Raw genomic sequence first — 25,899 nt, forward strand, 5'->3', positions numbered from 1 at the left:
ATAGCGTGAACACGGCGAAACGCATTGGGTTTCTGGACAAAAAAACATCGCATATTAGTTTGCTTGGTACTTGGAAAAGGTTGCAAGTGGATTTGGTCTGTCCGTTAACAAGCCGGTAGATGTGGCATCTCTAATAGAACATTGTAGCCGAGGCTCCCACAAAACAGCCCATAAAAGCCAATCCCGAAAACCGGTCGCGGTTCCGTTTAACTGCCTTAATGCAAATCACAGCACAGATCAGTTCCTTTCTTTCTGTTTCTTTAAAAGGTGTTAAATATTTCAGATTAAACCCAGTCTTCTCAATTATCCATATTTATCCGCGCAGGTCCGCTAGTGTGTCTGAGGTGTCTTCACCTTGTTGATGAAAAGAAGCTGACTGTGTCCTTCTCTGAAAAGTAGAACGTATCCTGTAGAAACGTGTGTGCGCGTGGTCCCGTATAGTCTGTCCCTGCGCTGAAGATGGGTGGGCGAGGAGGGGGAGGAGGGGGAGGAGGAGTCGAACCGAAAGATCGGCTTTCCATTACGTAGACACGTGGTTCCCACCCCGTCACTGACAAACAAGACTTTCCCTTCAAACAATTTCGGTAAAAGCGGCGATACCGTCGCCGTCAAGTTGCAGTGTGGACAGGAGGCTCCCGCGTGCTACCTTCTGGTTCGCGTGTCCTCAGCAACCGAACGTGACAGGGGGTGGGGTTACGTCTGATGCGTTAAAGTAATAAGACGAATCTACAGGTTTCTGCAGAAGATACTGGAGAGAGAGAGAGAGGAGAGAGAGGAGAGAGAGGAGAGAGTGGAGAGAGAGACAAAAAGAGAGAGAGTATATAGGCTATATTATATTATACATGTTGAAATATAAAGAGACCAAACAAGTACTGCAATATAAAATAGAAATATTCACAATAAAATACAAAATATTTATAATAAAGAATACTATGTAATAAATTAAAATATGTACATGTAACCGGTGTGAATCGGTGAAACTCACTCCACAGGTATGTAAAAGGCCACCCGCGTCAACAAAGAGCTAGTTTGTCTTTGGCATATTTGGTAGCGGTTGCGCTTGGCAGTCCAGAGGTGGCAGGTTCGACTCCCGATGGCAGCGAACGACGGCCCTGGCGGAGCAAGTCCACGGCTCTTACACCGCTGTTACATACAGTATCAGAATGGGTTTTATTCGCCATGAAAGTTTGCACAGACAAGGAATTTGCTTTGGCAGGAAGGTGCAAACATGAAACATATAGGAATCTAAAATTTTAATATGAGGACTAACTATACTAAGGGTACATAACTAGCAATACTAAGTGGAATTAGAATTAAAATAAACTATACAATAAAATATAAAATAAAATATAAGTTGTAGTAATTTACAATATAAAAATACAAAAAATACAAATATTACAAAAAATACAAATGGTACAAGATTGTGTAGTGCAGTGCAAAAAGCAGTGTGTTTTAAGGACATAAAGTCATTGAAGTCAGTGTGAACCCTTGGCCTTGTTGAAGAGGCCAACAGCGGAAGGGAAGAAACTGTTTTTGTGGCGTGTGGTTTTGGTCCTGATGGACCGCAGCCTTCTGCCGGAGGGGAGTGACTGAAACAGGGAGTGACCAGGGTGGGAGGAGTCGGCCACAATCTTCCTCGCTCGCCTCAGGGTCCTCGAGGTGTGCAGGTCCTCAAGGGTAGGCAGATTGCAGCCAATCACTTTCTCAGCAGTGCGGATGATACAAGCAATAATTATAGCAGAGATACCTCTGGAAAAGTTATCTAGTATAATTATAACAAACACACATAACTGAGTGATGAACTGTTGGCGGCGGTGGATGGTCCAGGTGCGACCGGAGGATGAACGGCCGGGGGGGCGATGCTCGGTACGGCTCCGCGCTGCAAGAGAAGCCGTGTGTTGGTGAACCCCGTCTGTCTCTGGTCCATGTTAAAACTGTCCGCCGTGAAATGGTCAGTGGCGCAGAGGCGGCTGTTGGAGTTTATCCGAAGCTTTCCATGAGCGTGGCTCTTCACAAAATCTATCCACCTATTTTTCCTTTCATTATCAACAGGGAACTTAAATGGCGTTGCAGCGCAGCTGGAGTTCTTGCATCCAGGGAAGATGCAGTTGCGGGTGGTGGGAGACATCCTGAAGCTAGCTAGATAGCTGATGTAAGCTACAATAACAGTACAGCAGGAGGAGCCATTCAGTGATCTGACGTAGATGGGGCGAAATGACGTAGATAGGGCATTTTTTGGCTCCGCCCATTAAAACCTGATCTGTAAACGGAAGAGAAACTGTTCTTCGGTCTAACTCCACATTTCAGTGCGACAAAGTTTTAGTGCTTTGCACATGCTTTCAGGAACTCATTTCACACGTATATAATGTACTTAGAAGCAAAACATGGAATTTACTTTACAGGATCTTTAAGCCCCATTGTACCGAATTTGGTTGCAGTTCCACCAGAGTTCCACTGGGGGCGATTGCCGGCATGAGGCAATGAGTGCTAAATCAGAATCAGAATCAGAATGGGATTTATTCGCCATGAAAGTTTGCACAGACAAGGAATTTGCTTCAGCAGGAAGGTGCAAACAATAAACATATAGGGACCTAAAATTTAAATATGTGGACTATCTATACTAAGGGTACATAAACTAGCAGTACTAAGTGGAATTAGAATAAAATAAAATATACAATAAAATAAAATATGTTGCCGTAATTTACAATATAAAAATGCAAATATTACAAAAAAACAAATGTACAAGATAACATTTTGTAATGCAGTGCAAAAAGCAGTGTGTTTTAAGCAAGGAAGTCATTAGAGTCAGTGTGGTCCCTTGGCCTTGTTGAAGAGGCCAACAGCGGAAGGGAAGAAACTGTTTTTGTGGCGTGAGGTATTGGTCCTGATGGACCGCAGCCTTCTGCCGGAGGGGAGTGACTGAGACAGGGAGTGTCCAGGGTAGGAGGAGTCGGCCACAAACTTCCTCACTCGCCTCAGGGTCCTCGAGGTGTGCAGGTCATCGAGGGTAGGCAGATTGCAGCCAATCACTTTCTCAGCAGTGCGGATGATACGCTGCAGCTTGCTCTTGTCCTTGGCAGTGGCAGCAGCGTACCAGATGGTGATGGAGGAGGTGAGGATGGACTCAATGATGGGTGTGTAGAAGTGCACCATCATTGTCTTTGTTGAGCAGTTGAGGTCCTTGGAGAGGATAGTGCCCAGGAAACGGAAGGACTCCACAGTGTTGACTGGGGAGTCGCACAGGGTGATGGGGGTGAGTGGGGCTGTATTCTTCCTGAAGTCCACAACCATCTCCACTGTCTTAAGAGCATTGTGCTCTAGGTTGTTCTGGCTGCACCAGGTCACCAGGTTGGCCGCTTCCCACCTATAATCAGACTCATCTCCACCAGAGATGAGCCCAATGAGCCCAATGGCTGTTAAAGGGCATTGTGTAATTGTGCAATGTGTGACACAGTGACAAGAGGTGCGTGAATGTAACGGATTAGACATGTCAGCGACAGTCGAGGGTCCTGCCAGAGAATGTCTAATGGGGAGAACTGTTACTCTCAGGAAACTTCCGGGTTCTGAACTGGTTGCAGTTCCACTTTGGTTCCATATGAGGGCGCTCCCCAGTGAGTGCAGAATGAATGCAGGTCTATGGAGCTATACCCCTCAAAATCCACTTTTCTCAGGACATAACTCTTTGTCTAGTAATTTAAATGTTGAATTCGAAAGGGGAGGCCCAAAAAAAAACAAAAAAAAAACAGTTAACATGGTCCTCCACTTCACCCGACAGCACCTGGATTCCCCAGCATCCGATGCCAGGATCCTGTTTGTGGACTTCAGCTCTGGCTTCAACACCAAATGATGAAAAAAACAAATGTACAAGATAACATTTTGTAATGCAGTGCAAAAAGCAGTGTGTTTTAAGCAAGGAAGTCATTAGAGTCAGTGTGGTCCCTTGGCCTTGTTGAAGAGGCCAACAGCGGAAGGGAAGAAACTGTTTTTGTGGCGTGAGGTATTGGTCCTGATGGACCGCAGCCTTCTGCCGGAGGGGAGTGACTGAGACAGGGAGTGTCCAGGGTAGGAGGAGTCGGCCACAAACTTCCTCACTCGCCTCAGGGTCCTCGAGGTGTGCAGGTCATCGAGGGTAGGCAGATTGCAGCCAATCACTTTCTCAGCAGTGCGGATGATACGCTGCAGCTTGCTCTTGTCCTTGGCAGTGGCAGCAGCGTACCAGATGGTGATGGAGGAGGTGAGGATGGACTCAATGATGGGTGTGTAGAAGTGCACCATCATTGTCTTTGTTGAGCAGTTGAGGTCCTTGGAGAGGATAGTGCCCAGGAAACGGAAGGACTCCACAGTGTTGACTGGGGAGTCGCACAGGGTGATGGGGGTGAGTGGGGCTGTATTCTTCCTGAAGTCCACAACCATCTCCACTGTCTTAAGAGCATTGTGCTCTAGGTTGTTCTGGCTGCACCAGGTCACCAGGTTGGCCGCTTCCCACCTATAATCAGACTCATCTCCACCAGAGATGAGCCCAATGAGCCCAATGGCTGTTAAAGGGCATTGTGTAATTGTGCAATGTGTGACACAGTGACAAGAGGTGCGTGAATGTAACGGATTAGACATGTCAGCGACAGTCGAGGGTCCTGCCAGAGAATGTCTAATGGGGAGAACTGTTACTCTCAGGAAACTTCCGGGTTCTGAACTGGTTGCAGTTCCACTTTGGTTCCATATGAGGGCGCTCCCCAGTGAGTGCAGAATGAATGCAGGTCTATGGAGCTATACCCCTCAAAATCCACTTTTCTCAGGACATAACTCTTTGTCTAGTAATTTAAATGTTGAATTCGAAAGGGGAGGCCCAAAAAAAAACAAAAAAAAAACAGTTAACATGGTCCTCCACTTCACCCGACAGCACCTGGATTCCCCAGCATCCGATGCCAGGATCCTGTTTGTGGACTTCAGCTCTGGCTTCAACACCATCATCCCCGCCCTGCTTCAGGACAAGCTCTCCTAGCTGAACGTGCCTGAGTCCACCTGCAGATGGATCACAGACTTCCTGTCTGACAGGAAGCAGTGCGTTAAGCTGGGAACACAAGTCTCTGACTCCCGGTCCATCAGCACCGGATCACCTCAGGGCTGCGTCCTTTCTCCTCTGCTCTTCTCCCTGTACACCAACAGCTGCACCTCCAGTCACCCATCCGTCAAACTCCTGAAGTTTGAACTAAACATCAGCTCCCTCATCAAGAAAGCACAACAGAGGATGTACTTCCTCCGGCAGCTGAAGAAGTTCAACCTGCCAAAGACAATGATGGTGCACTTCTACTCAGCCATCATTGAGTCCATCCTCACCTCCTCCATCACCGTCTGGTACGCTGCTGCCACTGCCAAGGACAAGAGCAGGCTGCAGCGTATTATCCGCACTGCTGACAAGGTGATTGGCTGCAATCTGCCTACCCTCGATGACCTGCACACCTCGAGGACCCTGAGGCGAGTGAGGAAGTTTGTGGCCGACTCCTCCTACCCTGGACACTCCCTGTCTCAGTCACTCCCCTCCGGCAGAAGGCTGCGGTCCATCAGGACCAATACCTCACGCCACAAAAACAGTTTCTTCCCTTCCGCTGTTGGCCTCTTCAACAAGGCCAAGGGACCACACTGACTCTAATGACTTCCTTGCTTAAAACACACTGCTTTTTGCACTGCATTACAAAATGTTATCTTGTACATTTGTTTTTTTCATCATTTGGTGTTGAAGCCAGAGCTGAAGTCCACAAACAGGATCCTGGCATCGGATGCTGGGGAATCCAGGTGCTGTCGGGTGAAGTGGAGGACCATGTTAACTGTTTTTTTTTTGTTTTTTTTTGGGCCTCCCCTTTCGAATTCAACATTTAAATTACTAGACAAAGAGTTATGTCCTGAGAAAAGTGGATTTTGAGGGGTATAGCTCCATAGACCTGCATTCATTCTGCACTCACTGGGGAGCGCCCTCATATGGAACCAAAGTGGAACTGCAACCAGTTCAGAACCCGGAAGTTTCCTGAGAGTAACAGTTCTCCCCATTAGACATTCTCTGGCAGGACCCTCGACTGTCGCTGACATGTCTAATCCGTTACATTCACGCACCTCTTGTCACTGTGTCACACATTGCACAATTACACAATGCCCTTTAACAGCCATTGGGCTCATTGGGCTCATCTCTGGTGGAGATGAGTCTGATTATAGGTGGGAAGCGGCCAACCTGGTGACCTGGTGCAGCCAGAACAACCTAGAGCACAATGCTCTTAAGACAGTGGAGATGGTTGTGGACTTCAGGAAGAATACAGCCCCACTCACCCCCATCACCCTGTGCGACTCCCCAGTCAACACTGTGGAGTCCTTCCGTTTCCTGGGCACTATCCTCTCCAAGGACCTCAACTGCTCAACAAAGACAATGATGGTGCACTTCTACACACCCATCATTGAGTCCATCCTCACCTCCTCCATCACCATCTGGTACGCTGCTGCCACTGCCAAGGACAAGAGCAAGCTGCAGCGTATCATCCGCACTGCTGAGAAAGTGATTGGCTGCAATCTGCCTACCCTCGATGACCTGCACACCTCGAGGACCCTGAGGCGAGTGAGGAAGTTTGTGGCCGACTCCTCCTACCCTGGACACTCCCTGTCTCAGTCACTCCCCTCCGGCAGAAGGCTGCGGTCCATCAGGACCAATACCTCACGCCACAAAAACAGTTTCTTCCCTTCCGCTGTTGGCCTCTTCAACAAGGCCAAGGGACCACACTGACTCTAATGACTTCCTTGCTTAAAACACACTGCTTTTTGCACTGCATTACAAAATGTTATCTTGTACATTTGTTTTTTTGTAATATTTGCATTTTTATATTGTAAATTACGGCAACATATTTTATTTTATTGTATATTTTATTTTATTCTAATTCCACTTAGTACTGCTAGTTTATGTACCCTTAGTATAGATAGTCCACATATTTAAATTTTAGGTCCCTATACGTTTATTGTTTGCACCTTCCTGCTGAAGCAAATTCCTTGTCTGTGCAAACTTTCATGGCGAATAAATCCCATTCTGATTCTGATTCTGATTTAGCACTCATTGCCTCATGCCGGCAATCGCCCCCAGTGGAACTCTGGTGGAACTGCAACCAAATTCGGTACAATGGGGCTTAAAGATCCTGTAAAGTAAATTCCATGTTTTGCTTCTAAGTACATTATATACGTGTGAAATGAGTTCCTGAAAGCATGTGCAAAGCACTAAAACTTTGTCGCACTGAAATGTGGAGTTAGACCGAAGAACAGTTTCTCTTCCGTTTACAGATCAGGTTTTAATGGGCGGAGCCAAAAAATGCCCTATCTACGTCATTTCGCCCCATCTACGTCAGATCACTGAATGGCTCCTCCTGCTGTACTGTTATTGTAGCTTACATCAGCTATCTAGCTAGCTTCAGGATGTCTCCCACCACCCGCAACTGCATCTTCCCTGGATGCAAGAACTCCAGCTGCGCTGCAACGCCATTTAAGTTCCCTGTTGATAATGAAAGGAAAAATAGGTGGATAGATTTTGTGAAGAGCCACGCTCATGGAAAGCTTCGGATAAACTCCAACAGCCGCCTCTGCGCCACTGACCATTTCACGGCGGACAGTTTTAACATGGACCAGAGACAGACGGGGTTCACCAACACACGGCTTCTCTTGCAGCGCGGAGCCGTACCGAGCATCGCCCCCCCGGCCGTTCATCCTCCGGTCGCACCTGGACCATCCACCGCCGCCAACAGTTCATCACTCAGTTATGTGTGTTTGTTATAATTATACTAGATAACTTTTCCAGAGGTATCTCTGCTATAATTATTGCTAACCGCTAACTTGATATGAGGCTACTCGGTGTAGAATGATGGTATTTTGGTGAAATGGTAGCTAATGTGCTAGAAGTAGTTGGAGAGCTCACTGTCTGCTGTGTCTGCTAAATGTTTACTCCTGTGTTACAGCTCAGGGGAATATTTCATTTATATGCATCTGTATGTTTCACTCATTGAACAAATACATTCTAATTCTATACTGTTTTGTTCGGCTTGACGTAGCGTCCATTATCTGGGTTGTAGGTAGCTTACTTGAGAGAGGCGGCGCCTTCCAGCGAGGGGGCCGAGCTTCAGCTCCTTCAGGCGACACGCCCCCCCAGTCTCGAACAGAGAAGACTGATAATTTTCTTACGATTTCAAAGCCTAATTTAACATACTTGTCGGTGTTTTTTTTCCATTCGAATTTGGATGGGTAGTTAATAACACATTATTCTGTGGTGTGGTGAACTTGAAACTCGTTTTTAATTCCACTTTACAGGATTTTTAATAGGGAGTCTCTATAGTCTCTAATAGGCTCTCCTTAGTCAGGCTCTGGTCCTGCTGTTGACGAGGCCTACAGATTAGCGTTATGAACGTTATAAAATATTATATTGTTATATGAACTCCCTGTACATTTCCTGAATCAAGGTTTAGAATCATTAATAGTAAATCAATTAATAAGAATTTATGCTGAGGTCTATTAGAAGCAGAGACAAAAAACAATGATCTATAAAAACAATGATCTCTCATTGAGCTGCTTGTCCAGTAACCTTCTGCAAGACAGCTCCACCTGCTGGTGACTCAGGGGAAGAACCACGTTCACGGTGTTGGAGTCTCTACCAAGACAAACGTCAAACAAAAATTTGGTTTCTTCTTTACTGCTGCTGCTGTGTTCGTCCTTTCTTTATTCCAGTAGGATTACGCCCACCACATTTTTTATGCTCCTTTTAAAAATATTTTATTCACAAATATTTTCAGACATTTCTATACGCACCCTGAAACGCACAAAACTGTCCAGTCCAATCCAGCGATGAGAGAGTTAATAGCTTTTGAAGCGCGTCACGTCTGATGGCCCAATAAGATTTAAGAAAGGAAAAGGATACGGAGGTCAAATAAAGATATTTTGCTTGCAGGCAGTCGCTTGCTATTTGGTGTTTTACAAGTGCTGATTGCCAGCTGTAGCTTAGTTTGAACAGTGTTCTATATTTCAGATAATCGCTGCTTGTGGAACTTGCACCTCGTTTACTGTTTATGTGCAATAACCAACATCCACGTTGCTTCCACTACTAGCTAGCTAGTGTCTAGCTAACTTGAGCCATAACGTAAGTAAAGCTTGTTGTTTCCGGAGACGTTTTGTGATGCACATCTCTGTCGTGGCTTTGTCATGGAGGGTGAATGACGTCATGGAGGGTGAATGACGGGGATGTCTCAAAGCAAGGATAACAGCTGTTTTAACTGACGTCCAGTTCAGTTTCTGTGGCAAGTGTTTACTGGCACATTGAAACTGGCAAAACTGAGATACGGTCAGCGCCATGTAGAATCTCTAGCTCGTCCGGTCTTGCGCAGTAGAGTGGCTCGCCGTGCTCCTGGTCTGTTCCATCTTTGATTTAAGAAACTAATGGGGTATGAGCTCTCCCTTTCGGATTTGTTTAAAGCTGATCGGTCTTAAGCAAAAAATATTCTATTAAAAAGCTGTTATTTAGTCCCAGGTTCGAGAACAGAAAACGATAAAAGATTGGGGAACATAGTTTTGGTAACTGATACAAGAGTTAATTTGATCAAATTACCGGAACAAACCGAATGCCAAAACGGAAATGCGTTAACACTAAGCTACATGTGGGTTTGTTTTTCAAGCTGAAGAGCTATTGGAGTCCTGAGTTCTATTGCATGAGGTCCCCTGTGACATGTGACACCCACGCAACAACGTAGCAATCTGATGGCACTGGTGGGATGTCTTGATTCTGAGGTCAGGCGTGAGTTTAACCAACTCAGCTTGGTTATACACCTGAAAGCCATTCCAAGAGACCATCATTGTACACGAGCACCAGAAAGAGCGATTTTTTTCTATCAGATGGTTTTGATTTGTTTATCTAAATGATGGAACTCATCAGAACTGTGGTAACAGGTATATTAGCAGTGTCCCATGTTGGCAGTTCTCCTACAACACGTCTGCTGTTTCTTGTGTTTTAGATCCAGCGCTGTTGGTCCGGGGGAGCAGCCATGTCCGCACACGCAGAGGACAGCCACCTGCACTGCCTCGCCTGCCAGCTGCACTTCAAAAGCCACTCTGCCCACCTGACGCACGTGGCCAACACGCACCCTGCCCGCCTGGACGGCCTGCCCGTGGGCCGCCTGGGAAACGCTGTGTTCTACCAGCCCACAGCCAGGCTTTTCCACTGCTCCCTCTGCTTCTACACGTCCAACTACTACCCTCAGATCTACGACCACCTGCTGGCCAGCCACTGCCTCTCAGAGAAGGGGAGGGAGAAGGAGGAGGGAGAGATGGTGAAGGGAGAGATGAAAGAAGTGGAGGAGGGAGAGATGTTGAAAGAGGGAGAGAGAGTAAAGGGAGAGGTGGAGGAGGGAGAAAATCCAGATGACGGGAAAGAGGGAGAATGGGAGGAGGAGGGAGGAGAGGGCCATACAGGCAGGGACGCTCCCCTGAGAGGCAGCTCTCAGATGCAGGATGGAGGAGGGGAAAGGGACTCCAGTGACGTCTCCCTCAAACGAAAGAGGAGCTCAGCGACAGACACAAAGGATGAAGATGAGGAGGAGGAAGAGGAGGCGATAGACCCCACGCAAGAGCAGAAGGAGCGTGAGGTGCTGGACAGGTACACTCTGTTCTCAGGAAACCGCTACGTCTGTCGGCTGTGTGGCTGGAAGTCCAAGATGAAAGGTTTCATCATGAGTCACATTGTGCGCTCCCACAACGTGCCCAAGCCCTTCTCCTGCCAGCACTGTGAGCGCAGCTACATCTTGCAGAGCCAGCTGGACAGCCACGCCAGCCTGTGGCACCGCCAGGGACTATACCAGTGCCCCTTCTGCCTCTTCAGCTCTGACGTGCTGCGAGGCATGAGGCGCCACTGCACGCGCTGCAGCACCAGGCTGGAGGGAGAGGGCAGTGAGGGGTGATGGGGGAGGGACGAAGGGAGGAGGAGGCAAGACAGGGTTGAGGGGAGGGGGGGAGGCAGGGTGAGAGGAGGGGTTGAAGGGGAGTGAAGGGTGATATGGAGATCATATGTGTCACTCATGGCCATTCAGGATGTGTAACTGGAACAGCGTAGAGCACTAGGCTGTTGAATGAGCTGAGAGACGTGTGTGTGTGTGTTGGTGTTGTGTGTGTGTGTTGGTGTTGTGTGTGGGTTTGTCCCTAACCAGCCCTACTCTGCAGGATTTCCTGAGCAAACGCGGAACTGAAACCATCACTTATATTCTAACAATTTAAGATCGGAGTTACTTCCTGAAACAGAACACATGGTGTGGGACCCTACTCTGCACTTCTGTTCAGACGAGGTGAGTATTATACACGGCTTCTTCGTAGGCTATAAGGTTTATAAAATAAAGTCCTATTTCCGTAGCAACAAATGGAAGCCAAACGTCTTTAATGTGAAAGTAGAAACGAATAAACTGTGTATGCAACATTTTATAAAGCTTTCTCAACTCTCAATTCTACAACTGGAGATGATTTGAAAAGTATATAGTGATTTAATCTATGGCCAACAGGGTTTCCCGGGGTGGTGGTGGGGGGGGCGAATAGTTTGTGCGATAGACTAATGCGTTCTGCAGAAAAGGGAGACTGGCGTTTTGGAATGGAAGGGAGAAAACAGGACTGAACTAGAGAGGGTACAATTTCTTGGGAAATTGTAGGGTGTGCTTGCTTGCGTCGGTTGCACAGGGGTCTGTATATTTTATATAAAAATGCATAGGGCCTACTTATTATTTATAGAGATTACATAGATTTAAAAGCATCTTTTTTTGCTGCTCATTTACAACTCAAAATACGAGTGAAGTGTAGAATGAAATATGATGTCTTCTCATTTCCCCTGCAAGAGGCAGCCTCATAGCTGAATCAAAACGAATAAATTTGGCAGACCGGTGTAAAAATGGACCTAATCTCTATGACTTAAACGTCCTTTTAAGTTTTCCCTTCTCGTGATATTTTCAGGCATTTAGCCTACGCATATTGCATTCATTCATTAATAAAGAACCCCCTTTGAAGATTATTCTACGACGTTACCGGCAGAAGATAGAATCGCGATTCAAACAGTACCATCTGCTAACTGAAAATATGCCCCCAAAAACGTAAATAAGCTTGACATTTATTTAGTGGAAAATCGCTCATTCATAAAAAGCTCACTGGTAGCGATCATTGTCAGTAACAACGCAAAATGCGATATAGCCCTGTGTGGAGAAGCTGCCCCGGTAAATTGTACTACTACGGTACAGTACTAGACTACTGCTGTGTTCGTCTTGGTAGCGGTTGCGTTGGTTGAATTCGATTTAACGTTCCGTTGTACGGTTTAGGCTGAAATTAATTATTTTCATGAACAGATTGACAAAGTTTAGGCTGTGGCAATAAAGTTCAGGTTAGTAGTCAGATAGTTTCACCTATTGAAAGACTTTTGATTTAAGTAAGGGGAGTGCCAAACATGTTCTGTCACCGTTTGACTTCCTAAACAGCTGTGTAGATGTTTTTGTAGCGTGTCTCGCGTAGCCTACAGCGTTGCAGTGAGCAACACTGGTTTGAAACCACAGGTAATGATAATTTCACCAACAAATCGTTTACTTGTAATGTAATGTCATAACAAATCCTACAATGAAAATGTATTTGTGAGGAACGTTTATTTTAATGATTGAAAACAGATGCATCATAGACCACTGTAGTATGTGTTGCCCAGGTAACAGAGGCTAATGTCATGCTAATGCCTCAGTGAAATAGTAGACTACCGTTTCCGAAAGTAGATGTGGGCCTACTTCCTTAATAATATCAGCTAATATTGTACATTACATTTTACAATTGTTTCATATCACAAAGTAAAATGAGTAAATAGTTATCACCCTGGCCTCTTGGCTTGTGGCGTTTCTGCAGCTGCCTTGCAGTAAAGCTATAGTTAGCCTAGCTATCCCCCAAGTTAACAGATGCGAAACGAATGTTCTGCTACAGGTAGTCACGCGTGTTTTCGTGACGTTAGTGACGTCAGTGACTGTGGCTAGCAAATTAGCCACCGTTGGCTTAACTTTTCGCCACAAAAACGTAACTTGAGCCTAAACCATGCAACGGAACGTAAATCCCAATAGAAGCAACTCAATCGCTACCAAGACGAAACTTTTGACACCTAGGTTGTCTATGTAGGCCAAATATTGACTGAGTTTTAGGGGGGCAAAAAGGATAATAATAATATATATGTGAGAGAACAAAGGTTGTGCTCTCGCCGAAGGCTTGAGCACACCCAATAACACGGCGGATATCGCTATTAAAAAAAAAAAGGCGGCAGGAGTGTGTTGCTTAGGCGGCCGCCTTAACTGAAAAGTGCTGCGGGAAACCCTGGCCAGCTATGTGATCAGTCTTCTTAACTGCTACTATTCATATAACGTTAAAGTTTATAGACGAGTTGTTTATGTATTATTGTATCTAGAAAGTATAGAGATGGAACAGTCATGCACTACTGTATAAACTGTCTGTTACACTTCTAATGAAATTACAGTTAATGTTCAGTAAGTGGTGAATGTATTTTCCTTATGTATTCACCCGAGTGTCATGCTGTTTCTCCACACTTCTCTCTCTCAGCGACCCACAGCCGTACAGCTAGCACCCACAGCCGTACAGCTAGCACCCACAGCCGTACAGCTAGCACCCACAGCCGTACAGCTAGCACCCACAGCCGTACAGCTAGCACCCACAGCCGTACAGCTAGCACCCACAGCCGTACAGCTAGCACCCACAGCCGTACAGCTAGCACCCACAGCAGCACAGCTAACACCCACAGCCGTACAGCTAGCACCCACAGCCGTACAGCTAGCACCCACAGCCGTACAGCTAGTATATCCCTCCCAGGATGAACGCAACTCCCATTGCCACGGCGCTGAGCAATGACACTCTGGAGATGCTGCTCAGCCCGCTGATGACACGTGCTGTGCCGTCCATCTACCTGCTGGTCTTCATCTGCAGTACCCCCTTCAACCTGGTGTCCCTGGTGGCGCTGGCAAGCATCCCCTGCAGGCACCACAGTCCCACCAGCCTGTTTGCTGTGAACCTGGTGCTGGCAGACCTGATGTACAGTGCTTCGCTGCCTCTGCAGGTGAGGACAGGGGGCCTCGTCCCTCTGCACAGGGGTGAGGTTCTTCACTGCGGGTTACAAGAAAGCAGAGGTGTGCAAGTTAGAGGTGTGCAAGTTAGAGGTGTGCAAGTTAGAGGTGTGAAATTAGAGGTGTGAAAGTAAAGGCCGAATTATACTACTCCGACTCCGTTACGAACATACAGACGGACGGAGTCGGACGGATTTGTTGAATTTATAGTACTCCGAAGGCTGTGGGTGCTGAAAATAATTCACTGCCAGAAGAGTAGGTGGCGCTGCGCTGCACTGCGATACTAGCTAGGTTATCGAAAAGTCGGAGCAAATGTACAAATGAGCCGTTTCATCAATAAAATGAGCAAATTTTCAGCAACTACACTGTCCATTTCTCGTCACATTTTAATTCAGATGCTGATTTACATGTACCGTTTAGCTGAAATATGAATTGTAAAAACTTACAGCAATGGCGGTCAAAGGATTCTATTAGTTTTGTTGGTCACGGCGCCCCCGCCCCTGACGCAAGCGGTTCTTAATACGGACCAATCACAGCCAAGGGGTATCCGTAAAATGACGGACTAGCGGATGGATAGTCAGGAAAATCAGGAGGTGCACGAAGAGCTCTCCGAGGGGCTTGGAGAGGGCGTTCCACATCGGAGTATTATATTTCGAACTTTAGAGGTGCGAAAGATGGAGCTGGGAAAGATGGAGCTGGGAAAGATGGAGCTGGGAAAGATGGAGCTGGGAAAGTTGAAGGTTCAAGGAGAAGTGCTCCCACCGTGTGGTTGTTTCCAGCACGCCGCAGCCTATACTCCTACAGCTCTGCACTCGGCCCACATGCTGTGCTTACATTCACTACTGCCCTAAAACAGCTCTCAGTTGTCATTGCAGAACCCAGTGGAAAGCTAGGTCCCTACAGCGTATTGTTGCTTACTGCGTTTCAAGACAAGTCCTATTCAACCGTATGTTTGACTCCATACATTATAAAAACAAACTCAAAAGTTGAGGAAAAACTTACATACTTAGAAAAAACTTGTGTGTACGGATGCGTATGGGCGATCAGAGCAGATATTTCAGCCTATCAGTATGTGGCACCACAGCCATGATAAAGACGTGATGTGGTTAGATTGACTAAGCTACATTGTTGAATACCTTTCCTGTGTGTCCAGATTTTTTACAATTTCCAGGGCAACGACTGGCCGTGGGGCTCCTTCCTGTGTGGCGCCTCCACCCTCCTGCTCCACTGCAACATGCATGTGTCTGTCCTCATCACCTGCGCCATCGCCCTGGAGCGCTACTGTGGGGTGGTGTGGCCGCTCCGCACCCAGCACTGGCGCACCTCACCCCGTGCAGCCGCCACATGCCTGCTCATCTGGGTGCTGGTTCTGGTCACCCAGACCCCCTTGCTGCAGCACGACCTCACCCTGAGGGTCGCACAGCTCAACATCACCACCTGCTTCGACGTGGTTCCTCGCAGTCTGTTCCCCAGCATTCCCCTAGCCTACCTCTACTTCATAGCAATCATGGTTCTGTTCTACTTTATTCCGCTCATCATCCTGATTGGCTGTTATGTTGCTGTGGTGAGGACCCTGCACAAGTCGAGGGCGCTGGATAAAGGAGAACGGGAGACGGCGTCCCTGCAGCGGGCGCAGGCCGTGGTGGCTGTGACGGGTGCATGCTTCGTGACCTGCTACCTGCCGAGTATCATCCTCCAGACGGTCCACGTTGTCCTCAGCTCCCAGAGCCGTAGTCTTTACGCCGGCTACAAGCTGGCTCTGGCCTTCAACAGCTTCCACTGCTGCTTTGACCCAGTCCTCTACTACTGCTCCTCCTGGCAGTTCCGCCAGAAACTGAGGAGCTTGCTGAGGAGAAGTCTGCAGGAGGGGGAGGAGTCTGCCATGAAAAAATAAGTAATGTATTACCTTTTCACAACAGGATTAGTTATCATTGATACTTTCCAAAATTGAGATCAGGAAGAGACTTCATATTGTACCACGCTGATCTGAGGGAGTTATAACTTCAGAGTCACTGTGGATTCACGTCTTCTGGAAGTTTAGTATCGCAGAATTCTCCAGTAATCCTCATGTATCAATAGGCTACCCAATATCACAAGCCTTCATTCCTGGAGCCCTGAGAAATTATTTCCCAAGGTGTAGAAGGCAGCAAAGGTGATCTCTAGGTGAGGAACAGCTGTGTGAACTACTAACATCTCCAAGATACTTATCCTGGACAAAAGTATTTAAATCCAGCACAGCCAAAGCACACTTTACTTAGATATGATCTGTAGTTGTTGGTCTGGCTGGGTGGTATGTCTCTAAAAGCAGCATGTTGCTATAGTAACCTGTCTCCTCTGGTGTGACCCTGTTATCACATGTTGCTATAGTAACCTGTCTCCTCTGGTGTGACCCTGTTATCACATTGCTATAGTAACCCGTCTCCTCTGGTGTGATCCTGTTATCACATGTTGCTATAGTAACCTGTCTCCTCTGGTGTGACCCTGTTATCACATTGCTATAGTAACCCGTCTCCTCTGGTGTGATCCTGTTATCACATGTTGCTATAGTAACCCGTCTCCTCTGGTGTGACCCTGTTAACACATGTTGCAGCAGTTCAACAGCTGAACAGGATTGAAACCTTTGATCCCAATGGACAGGACTGTTTGTTACTGTGCACCAAGAACCTGTAATGCCTTTTACAATATTAAATGATTTTGAGATGAGTTTGTAGTACTATTGGAACTGAATGGTTGTATGTGTGATGAAAGTCAATGGGTTTCATTTATTTAGTCTGCTTTCATGTCATTTCACCAGTAAATATTAAGTTATTGCATTAATAAAAGTAATGCACTTTCCATCTCTGGATCAACATTCTAAAATGGAACATTTGAAAATCAAATAATCCAACACATGCGATTAATAGACCATCTTAACCCTTGTGTTATCTTCGGGTCATTCTGACCCATCAGTCATTGTGACCCACCGTCGTATTGCGACAAATTTACCTCATACAAAAACAAAGTGAAGCATTTTCTTTTAACTGTCGGGCTGTCTCAGACCCCCCACATTGGAATGGTTAAAAGAAAATTATTTTTATTTGTTTTTGTATTAGGTAAAATTGGGTAAACACAACGATGGTTCGTTATGAACCTTTGGGTCATGTGACCCGAAGGCAGCACGAGGGTTAAAAGTTTAGTGTACACCCTAACCCACTTCCATGAAAAAAGTACATAAATATTGTTTTACCAGAGCTCACTGAATGCATCTTCATAGACAAACATTAACATACATATTCACACAGCTGAGAAACCTGACAGATCAAATCACATTTAATTTGTACAGCACTTTTTTTTACACGCAATGTCACAAAGGGCTTCACATACACCCATCGAACTGCCCCCCTCAACCGACCTCAAACCTCAAGGAAGCTACAGTCTAACGTCTTCTGGCTGATGTGGATTCTACAATTATGGACAAAGGATGAACATGAGATGATTCAATACAAGATCAACAACATTATAAAAACAGGAAATAAAACTTAAGACAAAGATAAAACATTTTTAATTCAAGATTATTAAAATGGATTGATCACCGGACAACCAACAGTCTCCTTTTCAGCCTGTAGCTGCTTCTTGATTTTCTGCAACACTGATGGATAAAACACAACCGTTGTTTGTCGTGACAGTAACAGGTGGCAGCAGAACTAGAGCTTCTTCCAGTTGTTCCTTGGAGCTGGTCCTCCCGTCTCCCAGAAGCCCTCTGAGATCTTCGTCCTCCAGCTGCAGTCGCTCGTTACCCCCGTCGGTCTCCACGGAGACGGCCCCTCTCAAGATCATCTTCAGATTACTGTGAAGGTAAGACAGGGAGCAGGCCTCACATCTCACAATCTTCACAGTTTTATCCTCATTCACAAGGTGGCGTTGTGGGCAGGTGTATTCCACTGAGACATCAGCTCCAATTATTGTTCCAGTAAAGGTGTGGAGTGGTGCGATGTGTACCCCTGCAGGCTTCCCCCGGTCAGAGACAAGGTGACACACACTTTCTGGTGTTGTGTTTAAAACAGATGTCCTTCCAGGAGCAGGGGGGACAGGGACATGGTCCCAGGGAAGATCAGCCAGTTCAGGGAACTGCTCTCTGATGTCTGTGTTTGTCTGCAGCAAACACAGGAACCGACAACACGTCTCCTCGTCCTTCCCCCTCAGCATGTCTAGAAGTCTGATCGCTTTGTCTTCTCCGGTGAGCGAGTAGTTGTACATCTTCCACAATGATAGGAGAGTGAAATCAGAAAGACACAAGAACAATGAAACATTCTTTAAAATCCAAGTAAATAACTGAAACATTTCTATTAAAGGACCTTTTGGCCATAAAAAGCAACGAGAAAGTTTAAACTTGTCAAAAAAGAGAGATAATGCAACATCATGCAAGACTATATAAATGTCATACAGAATCTGAATTTAAGATTGATCTGCCTATTAAACATGATCCTTTTGTATTTGTTCTGTACAATTGTTCAAACCTCATACCAGGTTATTGTAGTCTCGATCTGTCACCAAACTCTCTTCTTGTACATGCTGAAGGATGTAGTCTGTGTCCGCTCCAAAAACTCTACTCAGAAACATCTAATGCTTCTTCAGACGTTGCCTGTACTGACAGTCTGAAGGGCGTGTATGAGGGGAGGGCAGCTTCCCTTTGACAGCACCTGTTCTGGAGGCATCAGCCTGTTCCCTCTTACTCAGGACGTCTGTTCTGGAGGCATCAGCCTGTTCCCTCTTACTCAGGACGTCTGTTCTGGAGGCATCAGCCTGTTCCCTCTTACTCAGGACGTCTGTTCTGGAGGCATCAGCCTGTTCCCTCTTACTCAGGACGTCTGTTCTGGAGGCATCAGCCTGTTCCCTCTTACTCAGGACGTCTGTTCTGGAGGCATCAGCCTGTTCCCTCTTACTCAGGACGTCTGTTCTGGAGGCATCAGCCTGTTCCCTCTTACTCAGGACGTCTGTTCTGGAGGCATCAGCCTGTTCCCTCTTACTCAGGACGTCTGTTCTGGAGGCATCAGCCTGTTCCCTCTTACTCAGGACGTCAGTTCTGCTGTTTGAGGCTCTGTGGCTTGTCATGGCTTGTAATGGTTGGGTAGTACATTTACATTTATTCATTTAGCAGACGCTTTTATCCAAAGCGACTTCCAAGAGAGAGCTATAAAAAAGTGCATAGGGGTCACTGATCATAACTCGGGGTAGTAGATGGTTGGTTGGAAACTGACACCTGTAAAAGAAAATAATACATATCTGAAAACCTGCAGCCAAACTATGGTCAAGTTTTAAGCCCATAGCCCTAGTTGAAGATCACAACTTCATGACACCGCAGCTCAGTAACTGCTAAGGCACCTGCCCATTATGAATCACTCATCTCCAAGCGCAACAGACGTTGGCTGCACTGGCATAATAAATAATGAATGCAGTCATTCGAGCTGGTAAAGTACCTGAAAGGTGCAGTTGTTGCATCGGCAAGGTAGCTTATATCTTCAGCAGCTTGTCGTTCTACTACAGTACATTCATAACTCACGTTGTCTGTCTGCTGCAGACGACTTCGGCAGATATAACACAGAACAGGTACGTGGAATTTTGTCAGTTCGGGTGGTAGTAGTATCCTAGTTAGCTGACTAATTCAATTACAGGGACATGGTGATGGACGACCGGTTGACAAATGATTGATTAACATGCAAACCTAGTAGGCCTACAAGATTGCTAGCCTAGCCACTATGTTCTCTATATCACAAACTACGTTAGCCCACTAGTTTTGCTTTTCCACTTCCTTATTGCAAGACTAAAGTTAAGTAAGTAAGTAAGTAAGACTTTATTTATATAGCACTTTTAATACAAGAATTGCAGCTCAAAGTGCTTTACATAAAATCAACAAAAACAATAATGCAAGTGTTGATCTAAAACGTTTAACAAACCAAACTAGCCGCACTCTATCTGCGGTCTCTCGAATCCATCTTAGATCCGAGCTGCCACTTGCAGTTTCTAAGTAACGCTAGTACACCTATCTACAGTTAATCGTATTAAACATACATTGCATTTGCCTATGTTGCCTATGTTATGTTCAATAATACACAGACAACATTAGTTACTTATTAGATCGCTAACTCTTATTATTATTACCTCCATAGTTTTTGAAAATACAAAATTCGCGCCACTTGAGTCTAAAGGACAAAATGGCGCATTATCTTATTTGTTGAGGTTTAATTGTGGGTGCTGTGTTAGAGTATCTAGCTAGAGTACCTAGAGTATTGGAGTGTCGGCGAGATGAGACGAAATCCGCTTTACAGTTTCAGCCATGTATTGTACATAAGTCAAATAGTCAGTATAATAAAGTTTACTTACATTTTCAAATTCAGAAAGTATGTTTTATGCTCGTACATCCAGACTCATTTGGGAAAATCCATGATTGAATTATGAAAAAATAAATGTACTTTTTGGATGGAAGGTCCGTTTTTCAGATGATTTATTGCCGTGGTGCAGATTGCTGCCTGGAGGTCTGGTCCTGCATCTCCTCATAGTTCAGCTGCTGTGGAGGTCTAAACCATATTTACAGGAACTAGTGCTGATATATCATGGATCTAGACAGCATGGGTAAGTGATACAAAGCTCAAAGCACTTTATCTCTTGTACAAGGTACACAAAGTCCATTTTACATTACATTTTTTACATTTATTCATTTAGCAGACGCTTTTATCCAAAGCGACTTCCACGAGAGACCTTTACAAAGTGCATAGGTCACTGATCATAGCAACGAGATAGCCCCAAACATTGCGGGTAGCCAAAACATGAAGCATACATTGTGAAAAACCAAATAAGTGCCAAAGGCCACAGCCACAAGAGCATGTAGTTAAACAAGTTACAATTAAACAACATGAACCTCAAAAGTGTAAGAGTGTACCTGTAGAAAAAGCAAGCAACAATAATATATTTTGCAGCGAGTACAATAATTTAAATCAGTTACAACTAACCAACAAGAGCAACAAGTCTCAAGTGCGTCTTGAGCCTTTTCTTGAAGGTTGGGAGACAGTTAGTGTCTCTGATGGAGGTGGGGAGTTGATTCCACCATTGGGGGGCCAGACAGGAGAAGAGCTTGTGTTGGACCGGGCGCTCTTGAGCGGTGGGACGACCAGACGGTGTACCTTGTACATTTACATTTAGTCATTTAGCAGACGCTCTTATCCAGAGCGACTTACAGTGAGTACAGGGACATTCTCCCCGAGGCAAGTAGGGTGAAGTGCCTTGCCCAAGGACACAACGTCATCTGGCACGGCCGGGAATCGAACTGGCAACCTTCTGATTACAAGCCCGCTTCCCTAACCGCTCAGCCACCTGACTCCCTTGTACAAAGTACAATGTGGTAGCAGACTTGTTGAACCCTGTGTTCTCTGTGTGGTTCTGTGTTCTCTGTGGGGGTCTGTGTTCTCTGTGTGGTTATGTGTATCTGGATGTGCCTGTATATCCTGACTCTCTCAGAGGGCTTGAATGAGGTTCGCCCAGCTGTCTACCGCGCTGCGCTGAAGCTACGCTCACTCCAGAAGCTCTGCCTCAGTGAGTCACAGCCAGGTGTGGGTGTGTATGTGTGTGTGTCTGTGTGTGTGTGTGTGTGTGTACAGTTTGTGTATGTTTAAGGATAAAGATAATTTTATTGTCAATCCAAAAATGTGCATGAGCCGGAACGAAATTTGGTACTGAGGTCCGGTTAAAACCACTCACAAATAAATAACTAAAACTACTCATCTTAAATATATACAATAATTACAGACAACCAATCATACACACACATGGATACATACTAGAAGAACCTGAGAAATTAGCAGCATAGTGGAAACAATTCAGTGTAACAGTTCAGTTTGTCAGTTCTGGGGTGTGGCAGAGTTAGTAAGTCTTCAACCTGGTTGTTCTGGCTCTGGTGCTGCGCAGCCTCCTGCCTCCTGTTTACAAGTGTCAATGACTTTGATGTACATGAACATGTGTTCAAAGCAGTGTATAACTGACACAATGTGTTGCAGTGCACGTGGTGACTCTGAAGGAAGTACTTCCTGCCTTGCGCCTGCTGTCTGGAGGCGGGGCCCAGCTCACCAAGCAGGAAGTAATGCTGTGCATTAACAAGATGTTCCAAAGTGTATCGGAGGAACTGCCAGGCCAGGTAGCAAGTGAGGCCCCTGAGCAGATCTGTAGACTCCTTTACCGCCTCTACGACAGGTCGGTACACGTATGTACTCACACATACACATATACACAAGGATACACACACGTACACACACAGGTCAGCGTTCTGCAGCCTGAATCAGGACCGTGTGCAGGGAGCAGACTGGGTCCCTCCGGGTCAGAGCTGTGGAAGCTGTCCTCATTGTGCTGTCAGCAGACACACTGTCAGCCAAACACCGAGGTGAGGAACACACACAGATACACACACACACAAACACAGATACATGCACGCACACACACAGATACACACACAGACACACACAGGTGAAGAGGGGTGTGTCCATGAACAGCTCTAGCGTGTCTGGCGGAGAGGACCAGCGGGGGAGAGAGGAGCTCTGTCAACAGGAACGGCCTGAGAGTCTTACTGGAGGACCTCAGCCAGGTACACACACTCTATACACGCACACACTCTATACACACACTATACACACACACACACTATATACACACTCTATACACACACTGTATACACACACACACTCTATACACACTGTGTGTGTGTGTGTGTGTGTGTGAAGGTGCCGGCAGCAGTGCAGGAGAGCAGTGTGTTCGGGTCAGTGGAGATGGCACTGCGATCCTGCTTTAATGGGGTGAGTTGATCTGAGATCCTGCTTTAATGGGGTGAGTTGATCTGAGATCCTGCTTTAATGGGGTGAGTTGATCTGAGATCCTGCTTTAATGGGGTGAGTTGATCTGAGATCCTGCTTTAATGGGGTGAGTTGATCTGAGATCCTGCTTTAATGGGGTGAGTTGATCTGAATCTCTTTATGGAATCTGAGTGTGTACCGTACATGGACTGCTCTCTATCCACCAAAATACTATTAGTATGTCGCTTTGGATCAATTAATTTAGTATGTGCTAATTGAATGTAATGTGTGTGTTTGCAGGTCGTGGGCCCGTGTGTGTGTGAGGACCAGGTGGTGTTGTGGCTGCAGAGTGGCCCGTGTCTGCTACTGTGGCTCTCCGTACTGGACCGCCTGTCAGCCAGCGAGGCCCTCTGCCACCCCGTACGCTGCCACACCTGCAACACCCTCCCAATCACAGGGCTCAGGTGTGTGTGAGCTCACCCAATCACAGGGCTCAGGTGGTGGTAATAGTGTTTAACACTCTGACCCTGTGGATGTGCTGATCAGGTGTAGTGATGAATGTGGGTTGGGGTGACCCTGTGCTGTGGTGTCCGCAGGTATCGCTGTATGAAATGTGTGAACCTTCACCTCTGCCAAACCTGCTTCCTGACGGAGAGACACACCAAGAAACACAAGAGCTCACACCCAGTACAGGAGCACTGCACTAAGGTACACGCACTCAGTACAGGAGCACTGCACTAAGGTACACACACCCAGTACAGGAGCACTGCACTCAGGTACACACACCCAGTACAGGAGCACTGCACTAAGGTACACACACCCAGTACAGGAGCACTGCACTCAGGTACACACACCCAGTACAGGAGCACTGCACTCAGGTACACACACCCAGTACAGGAGCACTGCACTCAGGTACACACACCCAGTACAGGAGCACTGCACTCAGGTACACACACGTGTGAACACTGTGATTTTCCTCCAGCCCTCCTGGAGAGAATCCTTGGCTTCGCTAGCTCACAATGCCCGCCATGCCCTGTTGCCACGACAATACACCCGCTCAGGGTCTCAGAGAAGGAGTCTGACACAGAGCAGGTAAGACTCCACCCCTACCACTCACCTGTAACCCTCCTCAGGTATACATGTTATATCCTTGAACACTGTGTATTGTTATTAATGTTGTTATGTATAATGTTGTTTTGTATTCCAGAGCCCCTTCCCCTGACCCACCATGGTTGGCTGCCTCACCTGTCTGTCAAGAGTCTGTCCCCAGTGACAACCACTCACATCCCCAAGCTCATATCCTTTCCCCTGTCCCCCCACCGTCCCCCTCCTCCCCTCCGCCCCCCGTCATCCTACAGTCTAAAGCCCTGCAGACGGAGGAGGAGACACAATGTCCCCAGGTGACCTCTCTAGTCTGCTCTCATTGGTTGGAATTGATCAGACTAAATAACTGATGTCATTAGTAGAATCATCTGGTGGTGTTGTTGTTCTACAGAGAGGACCCTCTGTGCTTCTGAAGGATGTGAGAGACCTACAGAGGGACAAATGGTTAGTGGCCTCAAACTAACTCCCAACATATACTCCGTCTCCACCCCAAACTACAACCAGACATTGTGTTTGTGTATGTGTGTCTCTTTGTGTGTGTGTGTGCATGCCTGTTTGTGTGTTGTCTCAGTGTATGTCTGTGTGTGTGTGCATGCCTGTGTGTGTGGTGTGTGTCTGTGTGTGTGTGTGTGTGTGTGTGTGTGTGTAGGCTGCTGGAGAGGCAGATGCAGGTGTTGCGGGTGGCGCTGCAGGCGGAGCAGGGCTGTCTGGAGGACCGCTGCTCCCTGATGGAGGCTGACATGGAGAAGCTGAGACAGCAGAACCTGAAGCTGCAGGACATGCTCTCACAGGTACACACACACACAGAACCTGAAGCTGCAGGACATGCTCTCACAGGTACACACACACACAGGTACACAAACACACACAGGTACACTTACACTCATGTACACACACTCACTAGTACACTGGTACACACACTCAAAGATAGTAATCCAAACTAACAGGCACATTAAGAGACTAACCTGATGGCATGTTTACCTGTCTTCCTGTCTCCTCCTCCCAGACAGAGACACGCCCACACGCTACCTGCAGCCCTGCCCACATGCCCCAGACAGACTACCCTGCTGGGACCAGGGGCTCGCTACCTCTCACTGATCAAGGACGCGGAGAGACAGAGCAGGAGGAGGAGCAGGAGGAGGAACAGCAGGAGGAGGAGGAGCAGCAGGAGGAGGAGGAGCAGCAGGAGGAGGAGGAGCAGCAGGAGGAGGAGCAGCAGGAGCATCCAAGGGGAGGGGATGAAGTCAGAGAAATCGAGACCATGCATGATGAAGCGACAGTGAGGGAAGAGAGTGATGAGGTGGAAGGGAGGGTTGGTGGGAGAGTCCCAAAAACAAGTTTTCCCAGAATTCTGAGGGTAGTGAACCTTCCTCATCCCCCTCAACACGAAGCAGAACAAGAATGGGACCATTTGGCAGACAGAAAGCATTCTAATCCAATAGGGGACCTACATTTCCTTGAAGAAGAGTTTTCTGGGAGTTGTGGTTCAGTAGAAGAACAGCTGTGTGACCTGGTGCAGCGACTGAAGACTTCGCTGTCTCTGCCCACACACACTGGTGAGTCTACACACACACACGTACAGGTGGTACACACACACATAGCTGAGTCTACACACACAAATCCTGTACATACATACGCAGACCATGCTACCTATACACACACGCAGATATTAATGTGTTAATGCAAGTGCATGCTCTGTGCAGAGAGCAGAACAAGCGGGAGACTGTTGGAGACTGCAGCAGGAGTAGCAGATGCAGTGAGTCAGCTGGTCTCAACCATCAGCACAAACACACCCTTTTAGCCCTCCCCCTCCATGGACTCATGACTCAGTGGACTGATAAGAAAGTTAT

At 46.7% G+C, this 25,899-nt stretch overlaps 2 protein-coding genes across 2 annotated transcripts; both read left to right on the top strand.

The window, feature by feature from the left end:
• The first annotated feature begins 13,691 nt into the window (after nt 1–13,691).
• LOC136966232 (proteinase-activated receptor 1-like) lies at nt 13,692–16,825 on the top strand. The gene is made up of 2 exons (XM_067260691.1): nt 13,692–14,125; nt 15,286–16,825. Exons 1-2 carry the CDS (start codon nt 13,883–13,885, stop codon nt 16,024–16,026), a joined length of 984 nt encoding a protein of 327 aa, XP_067116792.1. The 5' UTR covers nt 13,692–13,882; the 3' UTR covers nt 16,027–16,825.
• A 3,897-nt stretch (nt 16,826–20,722) lies between these two features.
• Nucleotides 20,723–25,870, top strand: dytn (dystrotelin). The gene is made up of 14 exons (XM_067260920.1): nt 20,723–20,741; nt 21,624–21,698; nt 22,160–22,356; nt 22,458–22,539; nt 22,649–22,740; nt 22,877–22,948; nt 23,246–23,409; nt 23,542–23,653; nt 23,928–24,037; nt 24,153–24,345; nt 24,441–24,493; nt 24,699–24,840; nt 25,056–25,609; nt 25,772–25,870. Exons 1-14 carry the CDS (start codon nt 20,723–20,725, stop codon nt 25,848–25,850), a joined length of 1,944 nt encoding a protein of 647 aa, XP_067117021.1. The 3' UTR covers nt 25,851–25,870.
• Nucleotides 25,871–25,899: the final 29 nt, after the last annotated feature.

The sequence above is a fragment of the Osmerus mordax genome, chromosome 22, assembly GCF_038355195.1.
Source record: "Osmerus mordax isolate fOsmMor3 chromosome 22, fOsmMor3.pri, whole genome shotgun sequence".
Lineage (NCBI taxonomy): Eukaryota > Metazoa > Chordata > Actinopteri > Osmeriformes > Osmeridae > Osmerus > Osmerus mordax.